The 15,969-nt window shown below is 35.9% G+C and overlaps 2 protein-coding genes and 1 long non-coding RNA gene across 5 annotated transcripts; 2 read left to right on the top strand and 1 right to left on the bottom strand.

Moving 5' to 3' along the window:
• Positions 1-1,891: 1,891 nt before the first annotated feature.
• LOC133880333 (protein FAR1-RELATED SEQUENCE 5-like) lies at positions 1,892-6,984 on the top strand. 2 transcript variants are annotated; one of them, XM_062319285.1, is made up of 8 exons: positions 1,892-2,189; positions 2,505-2,554; positions 3,207-3,260; positions 3,408-3,497; positions 3,600-5,770; positions 5,875-5,970; positions 6,065-6,190; positions 6,332-6,984. In XM_062319285.1, the coding sequence occupies exons 3-5, from the start codon at positions 3,227-3,229 to the stop codon at positions 5,471-5,473; spliced, it is 1,998 nt and encodes a 665-aa protein (XP_062175269.1). In that variant the 5' UTR covers positions 1,892-2,189; positions 2,505-2,554; positions 3,207-3,226; the 3' UTR covers positions 5,474-5,770; positions 5,875-5,970; positions 6,065-6,190; positions 6,332-6,984. The 2 variants fall into 2 exon arrangements, with proteins under 2 accessions (XP_062175269.1, XP_062175270.1); XM_062319286.1 differs by lacking the exon at positions 2,505-2,554.
• A 694-nt stretch (positions 6,985-7,678) lies between these two features.
• LOC133880204 (uncharacterized) lies at positions 7,679-9,574 on the bottom strand. The gene is made up of 3 exons (XR_009902211.1): positions 8,781-9,574; positions 8,322-8,469; positions 7,679-8,159 (listed from the first exon to the last, which is right to left on the bottom strand). It is a non-coding gene; the product is annotated as an uncharacterized LOC133880204 (long non-coding RNA).
• A 164-nt stretch (positions 9,575-9,738) lies between these two features.
• LOC133880688 (UPF0481 protein At3g47200-like) lies at positions 9,739-13,272 on the top strand. Of its 2 annotated transcripts, none has more exons than XM_062319680.1 (2): positions 9,739-9,994; positions 11,829-13,272. In XM_062319680.1, the coding sequence occupies exon 2, from the start codon at positions 11,888-11,890 to the stop codon at positions 13,187-13,189; it is 1,302 nt and encodes a 433-aa protein (XP_062175664.1). In that variant the 5' UTR covers positions 9,739-9,994; positions 11,829-11,887; the 3' UTR covers positions 13,190-13,272. The 2 variants fall into 2 exon arrangements, with proteins under 2 accessions (XP_062175664.1, XP_062175663.1); XM_062319679.1 differs by having other exon boundaries at positions 9,740-9,994; positions 11,832-13,272.
• The last annotated feature ends 2,697 nt before the right edge of the window (positions 13,273-15,969 follow it).

The raw sequence follows: 15,969 nt of genomic DNA, 5'->3' as shown, positions 1-15,969 counted from the left end.
GCCCCTCTACGCTTCATAATGAGATTGATTTACTTATCAAAAAACATATTTTACCAAATACCAAAAATGAATCATAAATGTTGGAATTCAAACATAATGAGGCTCTGCTACTGTCTCTGTAACAATAAAACAAATGTAGTGTTATAACAATGCATCAGCAAGACTAGGATATTGTAAAAGAGTTGACAAGTATGAACCACAAAGGCAATCAACAACACACATACAAAATCACTAAAAGAGATAAAGAAGACGCCAGAAAAGAACGCCAATAAACAATACCTGAATTTGTTTAAGTGCTGAACATTCAATGCAAGTTTCAATCTCACGAAATTGTTGCATTATTGGTGACATCACCTGCTCCAGGCTCACCTGCTGGTTCTCATCTCTCATAAATAGGCATGAAATTTATTTTCCTACTAAAATAATTTCTGGCTAAAAACAAAAAAATCGGGCATTGGCTACCTCCACTGTGTGTAGCAGCCAAAAAAAATTTCACCCCTTTCTTTTGGTAGCAACAGATCCGGCCACACAGAGAGAAAGAACTTGTTTTTTTAGTGTCGCCGGAGACAGATCCGGCCGCCAAATCTACCGGAGAGAGGACGCCGGACGACGGAGGAGGCCTACTGCTAAGAGAGAAGCCGTCGAGAAGGATGGGGACTACCTGAGATACGTACAGTTGATGCAGAGCCGGAGAATAGAAAATTTCAAAGAGAGGGAGTGGGGGCTGTGTTGGAGGGGGTAATCTGCCGGAGAGAGAGAGAGAGAGAGAGAGAGAGAAAATGTAACACTCCGGTCCCATATTGGGAAGAGATGAATAGTTTACATAGAGTTAGTAGTTTATAAAGATACTCATGGGTGCTAAGTCCCACATTGCCTAATTACTAGGTGAAACTGGGCTTTATAAGTGATTCTAAGGAAAGCTTCAAATTGACTAGCCCTTTTGGGGTGATAGCGCAGATGTAGCAATCGCTTTTCCTTGGATCGTTACAAATGGCATCAGAGCCACCTAGTAACGCAAGGTCATGTGCTCCAGTACCATATGACCTGGCATTACTAGGTGAATAGTTCACATAAAATTAGTAGTTTATAAAGATATTCATGGGTGCTAAGTCCCACATTGCCTAGTTACTAAGTGAAACTGGACTTTATAAGTGATTCTAGGGAAAGCTTCAAATTGACTAGTACTTTTGGGGTTATAGCGCAGATGTAGCTAGCGCTTTTCCTTGGGTGTTACAGAAAATCTGCCAGAGCGGGACGCCGGACACCGCAAGGGACGGGGACTGTACGGAGGAGAAATTTGAGAGAGAAATAGAGAAGGGGGCTGCGTTGGAGGGGAAATGAAATTGAAAAAATAAAATAACATTTTCACATCAACTGTTGTGTAGTTATCGTGAGAAATGAGTGCAGAATCATTTCTCAAAAGAAAAAGTGCACACCGGGAAATGCTACCGCTCCGGAAGATTTTTCAGGAGAAATGGTTCCAGACCTGGAGCCCATGTCTGTTAAAAAATTGTCCCAGTCCGTTATTTAATAATTAAAAAAAGTATATATTTTTTTATTTATCTTTTATCTATTTTTTATTTTTTAATAAAATACATTTTTTAATTATTAAACAACGGACAGGGCGGTCTTTCATTTCTCTGTTTCGTGTTGCAGTGAAATGTCAGGAGAGAGATGGCTGGCTGACGTGATTGAAATCCATAGAAGATTGACTTTTGTTGATAAAAATTCAAAAGACAAAAAAAATTCTGGACGCCATTATTCTCTATGGGAAATGCTGGGGTGCCCACCAGCATCCCACCAAGCCTACGTGGCTTTCAATTTTTTATTCAGTCAATTCGTTTCATTTTTCAGCTGGAAAAGTTTTACTTATTTTTTTTTTTTTCATTTTTTATCCCGCGTCTCTCTCTCTCCACTATTTCAAAAAGACAAAAAGCTAGAAAAAAATTGCCCTTTCAGATTTGAGAACCTTCTGTGGTCCCCCATCTCTCTTGGAGGAAAACTTCGCCGGAAAAGTTGCCATATTCACCGGAAAATCTCTCTCGCCGGACTCTCTCACTTTTCGCCGGAAAAGTGGTCCCCATCTCTCTTGGAGGAAAATTTTGCCGGAAAAGTTGTCATATTCACCGGAAAATCTCTCTCGCCGGACAGCAGTCACTTTTCGCCGGAAAAGTTGTCCATTTTCGCAGGTAAATCTCTCCCTTTTCGCCAAAAAATCTCTCGCTTTGTATAAAATCTCTTCCTAACCGGAAATATTCCCTCGCCGGAAATATTTCTCTCGCCAGAAAAGCTCCACTCTCGGCAGGTGCTCATTTTTTTCATTAATAACATCACTTATAAGGAAAAAGGGAGTGAGAGATAGGTAGTCATATTTAGATGAGATTCAAAAATTTGGCTTTCAAGGTAGATAGTAGAGCTAATGTATTATTGGAGTCTTGTTTGTGAAGTTCAGTTATCCTAGAACACTCATTTGATTTTTTTTTTTCTTCTTCTGCATGTGCAAGGCCTGTGTCTTCAATTAATCAGCAGGCTTGCCGTTAGGGGGGAAAGGGAGGTAAATGAGTAGGTGCTTGATATATATTGTTGACCCAATTTTTGAGTGTAAGCTTTTGAGATCGATGCTTTAACATGTTTTTAGAGCCCGATTTATTTGCTTGTTCTTGGACTCCCCGAAACAGGCCTATTTATACTTAATTTTTTTTTTTTGCCGGAGAGGGTAATGCCCCTGGCTTTTGGAACCCTCCCTTCATAGTGATGTGTAACTTACAGTATTGTCCCCATTGTTTACACAGTACTTTGTAAATTTTTGAATCTCTTCATAGTGAATTTAGTTTATTAATAGTCCCATTATTTACTCATGAACTCTTATGGGGGCTTTTTCCATAGCCTCTCCTTTTTGTGCATGTGTTTGTGTTTGTTTGTTGACTCCTCGTAATATAAATATAATCCCTCCCTACATTACAACCCCATCTTTTATGTTAGTTATGTTTGTTAGTTCTTAAACTCTCTTTCAAAATTAATAGATATGTGATTAGCATGTCGAGTAATTTATAAACTTGGAAATACTATAGTTATTTAATAATTTATGTGAACATGTAGAATACTCATTAATTTTATACTTGTGCAACATTGACATGAAACTTGGGATATATCGCTTTGCCTCTTGGCATTATATTATCTTATTATTATTTCACTCTTAATTCTAGGCCACATTCTGTTCTCTTAAATGGACGATTCAACCAACGAAGGACCTGAATTTGGTTAGGCTTTTAACTTTTGCATTATTTATCTGAATTGTATATTATTGATTTGATTTGACTTGATTTGATTTGATTTTTGTTTTTTTTTTTTTTTTTTTTTTTTTTTTTTTTTTGTTTTTTTTTTTTTTTTTGTAATATGTGATTTAGAGTTGGATGATGAGGATAATGAGTCACAATACAAGATGATAGATGTTTCAAATGATGACGATTCAACCGACGAAGATGGACCTGAATTTGGTTAGGCTTTTAACTTTTGCATTATTTATCTGAACTCTATATTATTGATTTGATTTGATTTGAGTTGATTTTTTTTTTTTTTTTTTGCAATATGTGATTTAGAGTTGGATGATAAGGAGGATAATGAGCCACAATACAAGATGATAGATGAGAATGATAAAGTTGAAGAACCTAAAGAATCAATGATGTTTGATTCGTTGGAAGAAGTGGAAGACTATTATAGGAAGTATGGTCGGCAAGTTGGTTTTGGTGTGGTAAAAAGAACTGGAAAAAAGGGGAAAGATGGAAGTCCCAAGTACATAACCCTTACATGTATTCGCCAAGGCAAACCAAAAAAAGGCAAAGGTGATTGTACAAAGGCAGTTCCAAAAATAATTAGAACGCAATGTAAAGCCAGGATTTGTGCGACCTTGTGTGCTGATGGAAAGTGGTTTTTGAGTTATGTTGTGGTGGCGCATAATCATTGTTTAAGCCCAGAAAAATCAAGGTTTTTTAGATGTTATAAGAATATAGATGCTGCGGTGAAAAGAAGGCTTGAGCTAAATGATCGGGCCGGAATACGTTTGAATAAGAATTTTAATTCCTTAGTTGTTGAAAAAGGGGGGTATGAGCAACTTACTTTTGGAGAGAAAGATTGTAGGAATTATATTGAAAAGGCAAGAGAGCTTCGTCTTGGCAAAGGAGCTGCTCAAGCACTTCGTGATTATTTCAGTAGAATGCAAAAGCAAAATGATGGGTTCTATTATGTGATGGATGTGGATGATGATAGTAGGTTGCGAAATGTATTTTGGGCACATGCACGAAGTAGGGCAGCATATGAATTCTTTGGGGACGTTATTACGTTTGACACGACCTATTTGACCAATAGATATGACATGCCATTTGCTCCTTTCGTAGGTGTGAATCATCATGGTCAGTCAATACTTTTGGGGGCAGGGTTAATATCAAATGAGAATATTGAAACATTTGTTTGGTTGTTTAGTTCTTGGTTAGAGTGCATGAATGACAAAGCTCCAAGTGCAATTATAACAGATCAAGATAGGGCAATGAAAAATGCAATTGCTATAGTTTTTGCTGAGAGAACTAGACATAAATATTGTTCGTGGCACATTACGAGAAAACTACCAGAAAAGTTTGCAGCACATGCTCAATTCAATGGCATTAAGAGTGCATTTAATGTTTGTTTGTATGATTCTCAAAGTTGTGATGAATTCGAAGAAAATTGGAAAAGTCTACTTGAGACTTATAAACTTCAGGAAAATGCATGGCTTAATGGGTTATATAATGAGAGGACTTTTTGGGTGCCGGCATATATGAAAGATACATTTTGGGCCGGAATGAATACTACGCAACGGAGTGAAAGTATGAATGCTTTTTTTGATGGTTATGTGCACTCACGAACTACATTGAAGGAATTCGTTGATCAATTTGATAATGGTTTGAAGAGAATGGTTGAGAAAGAGAAAAAAGCTGATTTCGATTCGTTTAATCGCATGATTCCATGTTTTTCTCCCTATCCTTTAGAGGCGAAATTTCAAGATGTGTACATCAATGCAAAGTTCAAAGAAATTCAGGGGGAGTTTATGAAAGTTGTGGGTTGTAATAACTCTTGTCTTACATATGAAGGTGCAATTTCTACCTTTCAAGTGATTGAAGTTGGTGTCATTAATAGAAATATGAAAGACGTATCACATTGCGTTTACTACAATGAAGAAAATGAAGAGGAGGTAGAAGTGAAGTGCACTTGTGCATTGTTTGAAACAAGAGGTATTTTGTGTAGGCATGCCATTTCTGTGCTATTGTCAAAAAAAGTTGAAACATTGGCACCAAGATTTTTTCTTCCGAGATGGAGGAAGGATCTAAGGCGAAAATACACATTGTTTAAGAGTAGTTACGACAATTTTGGTGGTAACTCTGATGATGAAAGATATAACAACTTGTCCAAGAATTTAGATGAATTGGCATCACTTGGATAAAAAAGCAAGCACATTTTCACTACGGCAATGAAAGGAATTGATGTTTTAAAAGAGGAATGCCGTAAATTAAGTCTCATTTCAATTGCATCTTCTAGCTGCAATGAGGTCGTTCAAAGTAATGAAGATTCGACGTTGCAAAGTAATATTTTGCTTAGTCCTGTTAAGGTTGCACGTAAAGGGAGACCACGGTTTAGCAGAATGGTGCCAGCAGTTGAACAAGCGGTGAAGAAGAAGTCACAAGTAACAAATGAGCCAACAAGTGATAACAATGCCAAAACAAGTAGACGCAAAAAACAGGTTCATTCATTTTTTCTTTTCCCATAATTTTGGAACACACACATGCCTAGGTTTATCTTGCATTTTGTTTGAAACACATGAACCTAACCATTTTTTATTTGTAGATCTCAAAAAAAGCAAAGCAAGATCAAGTAAACAGAAGTCAAACTCCACTGCCTTCAGTAATTGATGATCAACACGGTCATTTAGTTCGTACTCAGGTATTTTCATTAATATGTGAACAAATATGACAATTTACTTGATACCATTTTTAAAATCTTTTCAAAACTTTGGGTTGTCTCATTTGTGTATTAGGTTGAGGTGGCCGTTGATGTAACAAGGGAGTTATTAAAATTGGTACATGAGCACAATTTTGAACAAGCTTTCCACATAGCCCTTTCAAAATGTGATTTGTCCATTGTGTCTTGGCTATGTTCACAGGTGATTTGTCCATTGTGTCTTGGCTATGTTCACAATATGTGAAAATTTATGGTTTTTATTTTTTATTTTTTATTTTTTATTTTTTTATGAAGACATTTGAATATACGCATGTGACTAATGTAATGAAAACTTTCTTTTCAGGTTGATCTACAATGGATATTGTCTGTAGTTCCTCTTCCTCTAAGCCAAGGAGTACTGCTTTACCTTCTGTGGCAATTAGCTTGTGATATCAACAACAATCCATCCCAAAAACTTGCTTGGATGACAGTTGTGACCAATGCAATAATTCCAACCGATTCAACGATTGCATTGCATGTGCAACCCATCTTATTTCAAGTCTATAACATTCTCAGCCATCAAAGCACGTTGCCCTTACAAGCTGGTGTTGAGCTTTCAAATATTCATTTTTTGATTAATGTCATCAATTCCATGATCATGACCTCTAAATAGTTCCAAAGTTATTATATTTGTATTCCTATTATGGTCAGGTTATGTAATTTTGTGAAATATGCTTACTATCATGGTCATGTAATTTTTTTGATTGTAACATATTTAAGTTATTCTCTAGATGATTAACTTTTTGTAGAGTTAAATTCTCGTGGGGGCATTGAAAACGTAATATGAAAGTGTTGATGGCTAAGTAGTGGAGTTCTTTTGTAATTAGTTTGATTTGAACCATTACACAGGTGAAACGGTTGTCTGAGAGTTTCAATGCCATCTTGTATGTGATACATATTTTGGAGTTGGGCATGTATATTTTGTTTGAAATTTTATTGTATATTTTGATGGCTAAGTAGTGGAGTTTCTTTTGTAATTAGTTTGATTTGAACCATTCCACAGGTGAAACGGTTGTCTAAGAGTTTCAATGTCAACTTGTATGTGATACATATTTTGGATTTGGGCATGTACATTTTGTTTGACATTTTTGTGTATATTTTGATGGCTAAGTAATGGAGTTTTTTTTGTAATTAGTTTGATTTGAATCATTCCACGGGTGAGAGTTTTAATGCCATCTTGTATGTGATGCATATTTTGGATTTGGGCATGTACATTTTGCTTGAAATTTTAGTGTTGCTATTAAAATTTCCAAAGATGCAATTTGAATTTAGGCATTTACATTTTGTTTGAAATTTTAGTGTTAGAACACTTCCAATCACAAAGCAATTTCAAACGCATACTTGTGGATAATTATTTAAATAAATTAAAATGATTTCCGAATTCAATTAGAGCAATTGGGAGTAGTTCAATTAAAGTGTATGACTTTGTTATAAAACTTTACAAAAATGCACTTGCTTTTTAACTTCTTGGTAGTCAAAACAAAATCACCCTTGGCTATTCTTAGCACCAGTCGATAGTTAGTGCATATGTTAAGCAGAAACTAGCCAATAGAAGGTAGAAGAAAGGTACAAATATTCTAAAAGAATAAACTGAAATATATGAAGGGTTATTGGAGGTGTGTATAAATAAAGAATAATACAAGTATCTGACTGTTTTGAATCTCCTTTAGCTATGATTGTAAAAATCTCCAGAATTATGTCAAATATCTACAATAAATAATCAGGCTACTCTAAATAATAAAAAAAATCACCTTCCACCACCACCACTATTATATCTCTTCATCCAATTTGTGATCAAAATCACTTATGAACAGGACGTACAAAGAATGAAAATTTCCTCAACCAATATGTCCCTCAGCAACACCACCTCTGCTCATAACAGCATGACAGTCACCAGCATTAGATACAACAAGGTTCCCTTTCCTGATCAGCTCTGTCACACAGCACGAGCCACTATGTACATCTTCTTTCAAAAAATCAGAGTACTTATTCTAGTGAACTTGCTTGACTGCCTCCTCAGTTTCCTCATCACCCCTTCTCATCACTTCATCTATTATGTTCTTATCCAAGTTTTCTGCCGCAAACTCAGCAGCTTTTGCACCTTCATGCCCATCAAATAAACCAAATAAAGACTGCAAAGATGAAGCAACAACATATTAGATTTGAATCCCATTACAATAACTCTACAACTGTGTGAAGGGAGAGGTTTTTTCATGTTTTTTCCTTATCATAAGCTTTGTTCAACTGAAAATAGTTCCTAAATATTAAACTTTGAAGATCTTATTCTTTATTACCTGAATTCGTAGCAATACGTTTAGGATAACTTCCTCATTACCTCCACTTTTAGAAGGAAATAACCACAGTAAATTTCATCCATGAACATGCTCCAAAAGGGATTTAATTTGTTCATTCATTTTCTTTTTTCTCCGTAATTTCAACCTCCTGAAAATCCAACCATCAAAACCAATTAATTTCAATTTGACAAGTTAAGTCCATAAATGGCTTCTAAATTCACCATAATTTACTGGGACAACTTGTATCGAAACTAATCAATTAATTTCACTATGCAAATCCATTTGATATTATCCAAACATTCAAAAATCTAGTAAAGATTCCTTCTTCCTTTTTTTAAAAAAAAAAAAAAAAATTCCGCTTCAGAAGAACTTAGCCATCACAAATAATTAATCTCACAGGCAAATCTTAAATTGCAGAGAAAATTAAATAATAATAAAAAGTAAGTTTCAAAAAATAACCTGTTTGGAATCTCCCTGAACGTTGAGGACAGCAGAAAGAGAAAAGATTACTTGTTTGGTGGCCGGCGCTTGGTCGGGGGGAGCGGGACGGTGGAGATTTGAGAAATTGGTTCGATCTATGGAGATTGCGGGTCGAGATCAGTGGTCTAAGGGGGGTGTTGTCGGCCGTTTGGTGGAGGGGGACGGTGGTCGGCGCCGGAAATGGGGGGGAATTTTGGGGGAAAGAGAGTCCGACGAGAACGAGAGGTCCAGCTGAAAAAATGAGGACTTTTTCCGGGGAAAATGGAGAGATTTTCCGGTAAAAATGGCAACTTTTCCAGCGAAATTTTTCTGGCAAGAGAGATGGGGGACCGCAGAAGGTTCTCAACTCTGAAAGGGCGATTTTTTTTTTTGGCTTTTTGTCTTTTTGAAATAGTAGAGAGAGAGAGAGTAGAGCTTTTCCGGCGAGGGAATATTTCCGGTTAGGAAGAGATTTTGTACAAAGGGAGGGCTTTCTGGCGAGGGAGAGATTTTTTGGCGAAAAGGGAGAGATTTACCTGCGAAAATGGACAACTTTTCCGGCGAAAAGTGACTGCTGTCCGGCGAGAGAGATTTTCCGGTGAATATGACAACTTTTCCGGCAAAATTTTCCTCCAAGAGAGATGGGGACCACTTTTCCGGCGAAAAGTGAGAGAGTCCGGCGAGAGAGATTTTCCGGTGAATATGGCAACTTTTCCGGCGAAGTTTTCCTCCAAGAGAGATGGGGGACCACAGAAGGTTTTCAAATCTGAAAGGGCAATTTTTTTCTGGCTTTTTGTCTTTTTGAAATAGTGGAGAGAGAGAGACGCGGGATAAAAAATGAAAAAAAAAAATAAGTAAAACTTTTCCAGCTGAAAAATGAAACGAATTGACTGAATAAAAAATTGAAAGCCACGTAGGCTTGGTGGGATGCTGGTGGGCACCCCAGCATTTCCCATTCTCTATAAGTTGCAGACCTGCAGAAGTACAAACCCACTCTTTCTTTCGTTTCACCCCAAAAGTTTTCCCTCTCACCAAAGAGCTACTCCCTCCCTCCATAACCTCCGCCTGCCGTCCACCCCGTAGCAGCAGCCGCCGCCCACCAGCGACACCACCACCAGCAGATGAGAGCGACGCCCGCCATCTACACCACCAACAGCCCAGCACCACCGTACTGAACGGTCCGAACGACCACCCACGACCCACCATTTAGAGGGGTAAATTTTCTCAAGGGATTTTTCCTTTTGATTTTTAACTCAGATCGTTGCTGTTTTATTGAATTGATGAATTTAATGGCTTTTAATTATTATTATTATATATATATTATGATGCAAAACTGCGTTCATATACTGCGAAAGAGTTTTTATTTGCCCGGCACATAGCCATAACATGGTTTGACGTGGTGTAAGGATTACGATTCTTTACGATTTTAAAGAAATTTGAAAATTTTAAATTATATGAATTTTTTTACGTGACGGGAAAAATGCTAAATATTATTAGCAACAAGCCAACTTCGCCTTACGCGGCCCTCTCACCATTTCTTCTTCTTCTTCTTCTCTCTCTTCTTTTTTTTTTTTTTATATTGTTTTTATATATATAAATATTCAGCAACAACGCTCACTTTAATGAAATGAGTTCCGATACATGTACAACCTCGCCTTAACTATTACATTAACCCCAAGATATTTTGAGATGAGACTCACACAAAAATATATTAAGATGAGACCCTAACAAAGAGGCTTTTATTTATTTTTTTATTTTTAAAGGAACAGCCAACTTTAAACAAAGAGTAGAGACCTTATAAAAAAATACATTTGAATAAATATTCAAGACTGTTAGTGATGAATGCATCATGCAACGATTTTAAGGGAAGTTATGGAGACTTGTCGAGGACAATTGAATATATTGTTAGTTATACTTTTTAATGTTTTTAATTAATTTTTTATGAGCTTTAGATTTTTTTTTTTCAATTATAAAAAAATTGAAAAATTTATTAACCCCCTCTTAACCAAAATCTTAGCTCTGCCACTGATAACAAATAGCATGCTTCAAACAATTTTCTCCAACCAACTTTTTCTCGATCACTTTAGGAAGCTGCCATTCGATCACTTTCCTTCCAACAGGAAGGTTATGTAAGCAGTCTTAATCAATCCTTTATTCCTCAACAACCCTTTCAAAGTGGAACTAAATCTCTTTCTTCTATATAAAGGGCTTCCTGATCTGTTCTCTTTTTATTACTGTTCATCCAGTGGACAACACACATGCTCGCCCGCTCTTCTCTCTCTCTCTCTCTCTCTCTCTCTCTCTCTCTCTCTCATGGCTTTCCTCCCTCTTCACCGACGATAGCCTTACTTCCCTGTTAAAACAGACTTAATGTTTTTATTTTTTATTTCTCTTTCTTAGTGTCTTCTCTTTCTTAAGATTTAAGTTGTGTTTACTGTCATTCTTTCTGGATCTTCAAACCTAAATCTTTGGTTGCTTTAGAATTAGATCAAAGGCCTGTTGAAAATTGGAAACCACACACACTAAGAGAGAATGAAAAAGAAGAGAGACAATAAATTGATAGAGGACTTTGTATTCTTTTATTCAACTTAATTGAAAATAACTTGCTTACATGGGTATTTATAAGATACAAATGACAATTCTCACTTTTTCACATTAATTTCATTCATTTACATCTCATATAATTTTCCATGGAACTTGTATGTAAAATAACTCTTAAAAAACCAAAAGACAACATCTTCAAGTCACCTAGTAACTTACAAGAATAATAAAAGACTCAAATAAATGTTATTAATATTAAGTATATTATTCAACAAGGCCCAAGGCAAGCTATATGCATGTGTTTGTTTAATTTTTTTTTTTTTTTTTTTTTTGTCATTTGTTTCCTGTTATTTACTTTGGTACATTAAAAAACCATTCATAAGACAACATATTCATTAAAACACAAAATTATTTTTCATTTTTTTGTTCCATCAAAAAATTTGGAAAATTATAAATAAATTTCTTTCATACCTTTTTTTCTTTTCTTCCTTTTACTTGCTATTAAAGCAGGATCTCAAAGATATTGTTTGGCATTGGCAAGAAGAAAGAATAGGAAAGAACAAATCATGGCAAAAACGAGTAGCAGCAATCAAACAACCATCACTATTAGAGATATTGTAACAGAAGTGACATCTTCGATTCAAGGAAAGCTTTGCCAAAAATCTCCAATACCATCTAAATGTTCCATATTTAGAGTCCCGGATAGACTACGCAGGCACAATGAAAAGGCTTTCGAGCCAGAGTTAGTTTCAATTGGCCCATTTCATCACGGGAAGGAGAAGCTGCAAGCAATGGAAAAAATTAAGTTATGGTATTTGCATTGCCTCCTCGATCGAGCACCAACTACGAGAACTACTTTGAAGTGCTTTGTAGAAGCTATTGGAAGAATTGAGCAAGAGTGTCGTGCATGTTACGCGGAAGAAATTCTTGTTCCTGAAAAAGATTTCATAGAGATGCTTGTGGTTGATGGTTGTTTTATCCTTGAATTATTCCGCAAATATATGGGGCAGGTGCAACCAGACATTGAAGATCCGGTGTTCTGTATGACATGGATGAATTGGAGATTAGCAGTTGACGTGATGCTACTTGAGAATCAGCTACCTTGGCGCGTGCTTGATTGCTTGTTCTACCTAACCAAATCACATGCTGAAGAGACATCCCTACCTAATCTTGTCGTTTCGTCTTATGAAATTTTATGGCCCCCTCGTGATAACCTCAAACACGATCATATACTTGATTGCCTACGAAACTCAGCAATTGGAACATCCACAATAACACCAGCCCCTAAAACTTTGCCAAGAAGCCTAATCACGTCTATGGCGCAGATTCCATCTGTGATAGAACTTGTGCAAGCTGGAGTTAAATTCAAAGCTGGAGACAGAAATAACAGGCTTCTTGATGTAGCTTTCAAAGATGGAGTGATGACAATCCCACCGTTAAGAGTTTGGGAGGATACAAGATCTACATGCAGAAATTTCATTGCATTTGAACAATGTGATCCAAGCAAAGACTTTGAAATCACCTCTTATGCTAAGCTCCTTGCTGACCTTATTAACAATGACCAAGATGCAGATTTTCTAAAAGACAAAGGAATTCTAAACCTCTATTTGGGCACTGAGGACGTAGCAAGTATCTTCAAGAGGCTTTATAGTGATGCTTCAGTCGGGGCTTTCTTTTACTCAGAACTCTACCGTGAAGTGAATGCATATTGTAGGCGCCCTTGCAATAGATGGCGAGCAACGTTGAAGCGTGACTATTTTGGCAACCCATGGGCGATCATATCGCTCATGGCTGCATTCTTGATTCTATTTTTCACTTTTTCACAAACCCTTTATTCTGTCATTTCTTATTATAAACGCCCCTCCTAATATCAGTTAAGAAATTGTAAGCTAATCTCAACGTGTGTTCTCTCAATAATAAGTCAAATTAATTATGGATCCTATTGATTTTAGATGTTCTTATTGCAAACTCCAAGTACTATATATATATTTGTAAATGTAAGAATAATTGATCTTGATAAATATCACAACTGTGTCGATCCAGATCTCATTATCTTAGTAATAAAAGTCAAATAATCACAATAACTTGTATCGTACATACATCATGTCTCATAATTTATTGGTTCCAATTATTGTTTATTATTATGGTTAAGCTTTGGTGGATTTTTCTCCTTGTTGCTTTTTTCGTTCTGGGATTTGCGTTGATTGTATATTTTTTGCATATGCACATTGATCAACCGATACAACAACTGAACCTCTCTATCAATCCTACTGTGTAAAAGAACACGTGTTCTCTTAAGAATTTGAGAAGAAAATGAGAATCGGAAAAGAAGAAATGGAATGAAATTCTATTGAAAATAGGCAATTCAAAGAGCCACACCCTCCAATGTTCAATCTGAACAATTCGATAAATCTCTCTTTCTCTTCCTCCCATTTATGCAATTTCCTATGCCTACGCCTATCAACTGAATCAGTAAATACATTCAGTTACAACTACCAAACATAACGACTATAACGAACATAATGACTTCAGTTACAACTAGGACACATAACTAGATACAGCTAATTATCCAGCTATCAATGCCCCTCCAGCTTATCTTCTTCTCCTCCAATGCCACGCATCAGCCTTCTCTCCTTATGATGCCACGTAAGAATCTTCTCTCTTTATGTTGCCACGTATCAACCTTCTCAGAAAAGCTCTTTACAATTCTCCCCTCTTGAGAGCACCTTGTCCACAAGGTGGGGGTAGGCTTGTGTTAGAGAGTGGTACTCCTCCCAAGTTGCACAAGCAATTCAGTGATGGAACAATTGTTCTTTGGCCAAGATCGACGAGTGAAAATCTCCATTGATTCAGGCTGAATGATGCCTACCAAATTCACAGGTGGCAAAATAGGTAAAACAGATAAATTAGAACCTAGTTTAGGTTTGAGCTGAGAGACATGGAAAACACTCTGTTTTGGTATGTAAAGCAAAAGAGCTAGAAGCGGCATATCTGAAATAGTAATTTTTATTTAAATTTATTAGTAATTTGAGAGAATATGTGAATTTTTTTTAATTATTATTATTTTTTGTTTATTTTCAGTCAGAGAAGGTGAATTATTCAAAGATGAATTTTTGAATGCTACAAGTCAGGGCGTAGGAGTGTGCATAACTTAATCATGAATATACTCCTTATTCTATTTGATGTGAGCTTCGGCCAATGGTGATGTGTGCGTGACGTTCCAATCCCATCACCACAGGCCCTATATTAGACATTATTATTGAAGAAAATTACTGGTTATAATGTTTGAAACAGAAGCCTTTTTTTTTTTTTTTGTTAAATCTTAATTTTCCCCTAAATTGGATTTAGATTTAGATTTCCACAAAAGCCTATAATGGGTTTAGATTTCTAAAGTGGAAAATTATAAATTTCATTTATATAATGTTCCGTTTGTTCAGCATAAAATGTTTTCAAGAAAATAATTTTTTAAGAAGATATTTTTGGCCGATGTTCGGCCCGTACGGAAATCACATATATGTTTTAAATTTTCATCTAATCATTTTAACCTATAAAAATCAGTTTTTATTCACAACATAAAAATATTAATCAATTTTTATTAACACGGATAGATGAGAGATTACTGAATTAGCCTATTAATATTGTTAATTGGGTTTTATCTTTGGGGTAAGATTTTGTTTATCGGGTATTTTTAGTGTTTTTAGGCAATATTTGTTGATTGGCTATCTGGATGTAAATTGGGATAGCTCAATAATTTTTGGTCTATTGAAGGAAGGTTTCTATAATGAGATAGTTATTTATTTATTTATTTTTTTGAAACATATAATGAGATAGTTATTGAGGATCTCTTTTGTATGGAAATCGTCAGATTCCAAATTTGGAAGTAAATAATATATAAATGTCATCTTTGTGGCTGCTGCTGTTTTAGGGGTTGTGGGTATGTTGCCATTTGGTGGGAGCCATCCCAATCACGTGTTGTTTGTATTTTCTGAACATTGTGAAAAGAGGGATTTTCTATTTGGTGGCACCAATTACATGCGACTTATCTTAATCCATAGTTAATCTATGATTAATTAACTACAGCATCTATTCTGGTTACTTTAATACCTAAATAGGCCATTTCAAAAAAAAAAAAAAAAAAAAAAAAACCTAAATAGGCTATAAAAGCACTATGGAACTTTAATTTTTTTGTTTGTAATGATAAAAGGGATTATATATTAGGGGAGGTGGCTTTAGCTATCCTATCTCTGCAGAAGAAACTACCAATCATGCTCATTCATAGGGTCACAACAAGCAACTGATCATAAAATTATTGGGAAAGAAACATGACAAAGAGATGATCTGGTGGAAATAAATACAAAATGACCATCTGGAAATTTATGACAAAGGAGAGAAAATAAATCTAAACGGTAGATTGCCCACACTACAAAAAAAAAAAGCAAATTCTGGACTGTTTAAAAACCGTCCAGAAATGCAAAAAAACCGTCTGGAATCAATTCCAGACGGTTTTTTCTAGACGGTTTAAAACTGTCTAGGATATAACGTCGCTAAATAAATTTCTGGACGGTTTGGACAAAATCGTCTGGAATTCCAGACGGTTTTGTCCAAACCGTCCCTAACTAATTATGGACGGTTTGGGACCAAACCGTCC

The sequence above is a fragment of the Alnus glutinosa genome, chromosome 10, assembly GCF_958979055.1.
Source record: "Alnus glutinosa chromosome 10, dhAlnGlut1.1, whole genome shotgun sequence".
Taxonomy (NCBI): Eukaryota; Viridiplantae; Streptophyta; class Magnoliopsida; order Fagales; family Betulaceae; genus Alnus; species Alnus glutinosa.
Note: the sequence above shows the minus strand (reverse complement) of the source record. Positions and strands in the feature narration are given on the sequence as shown.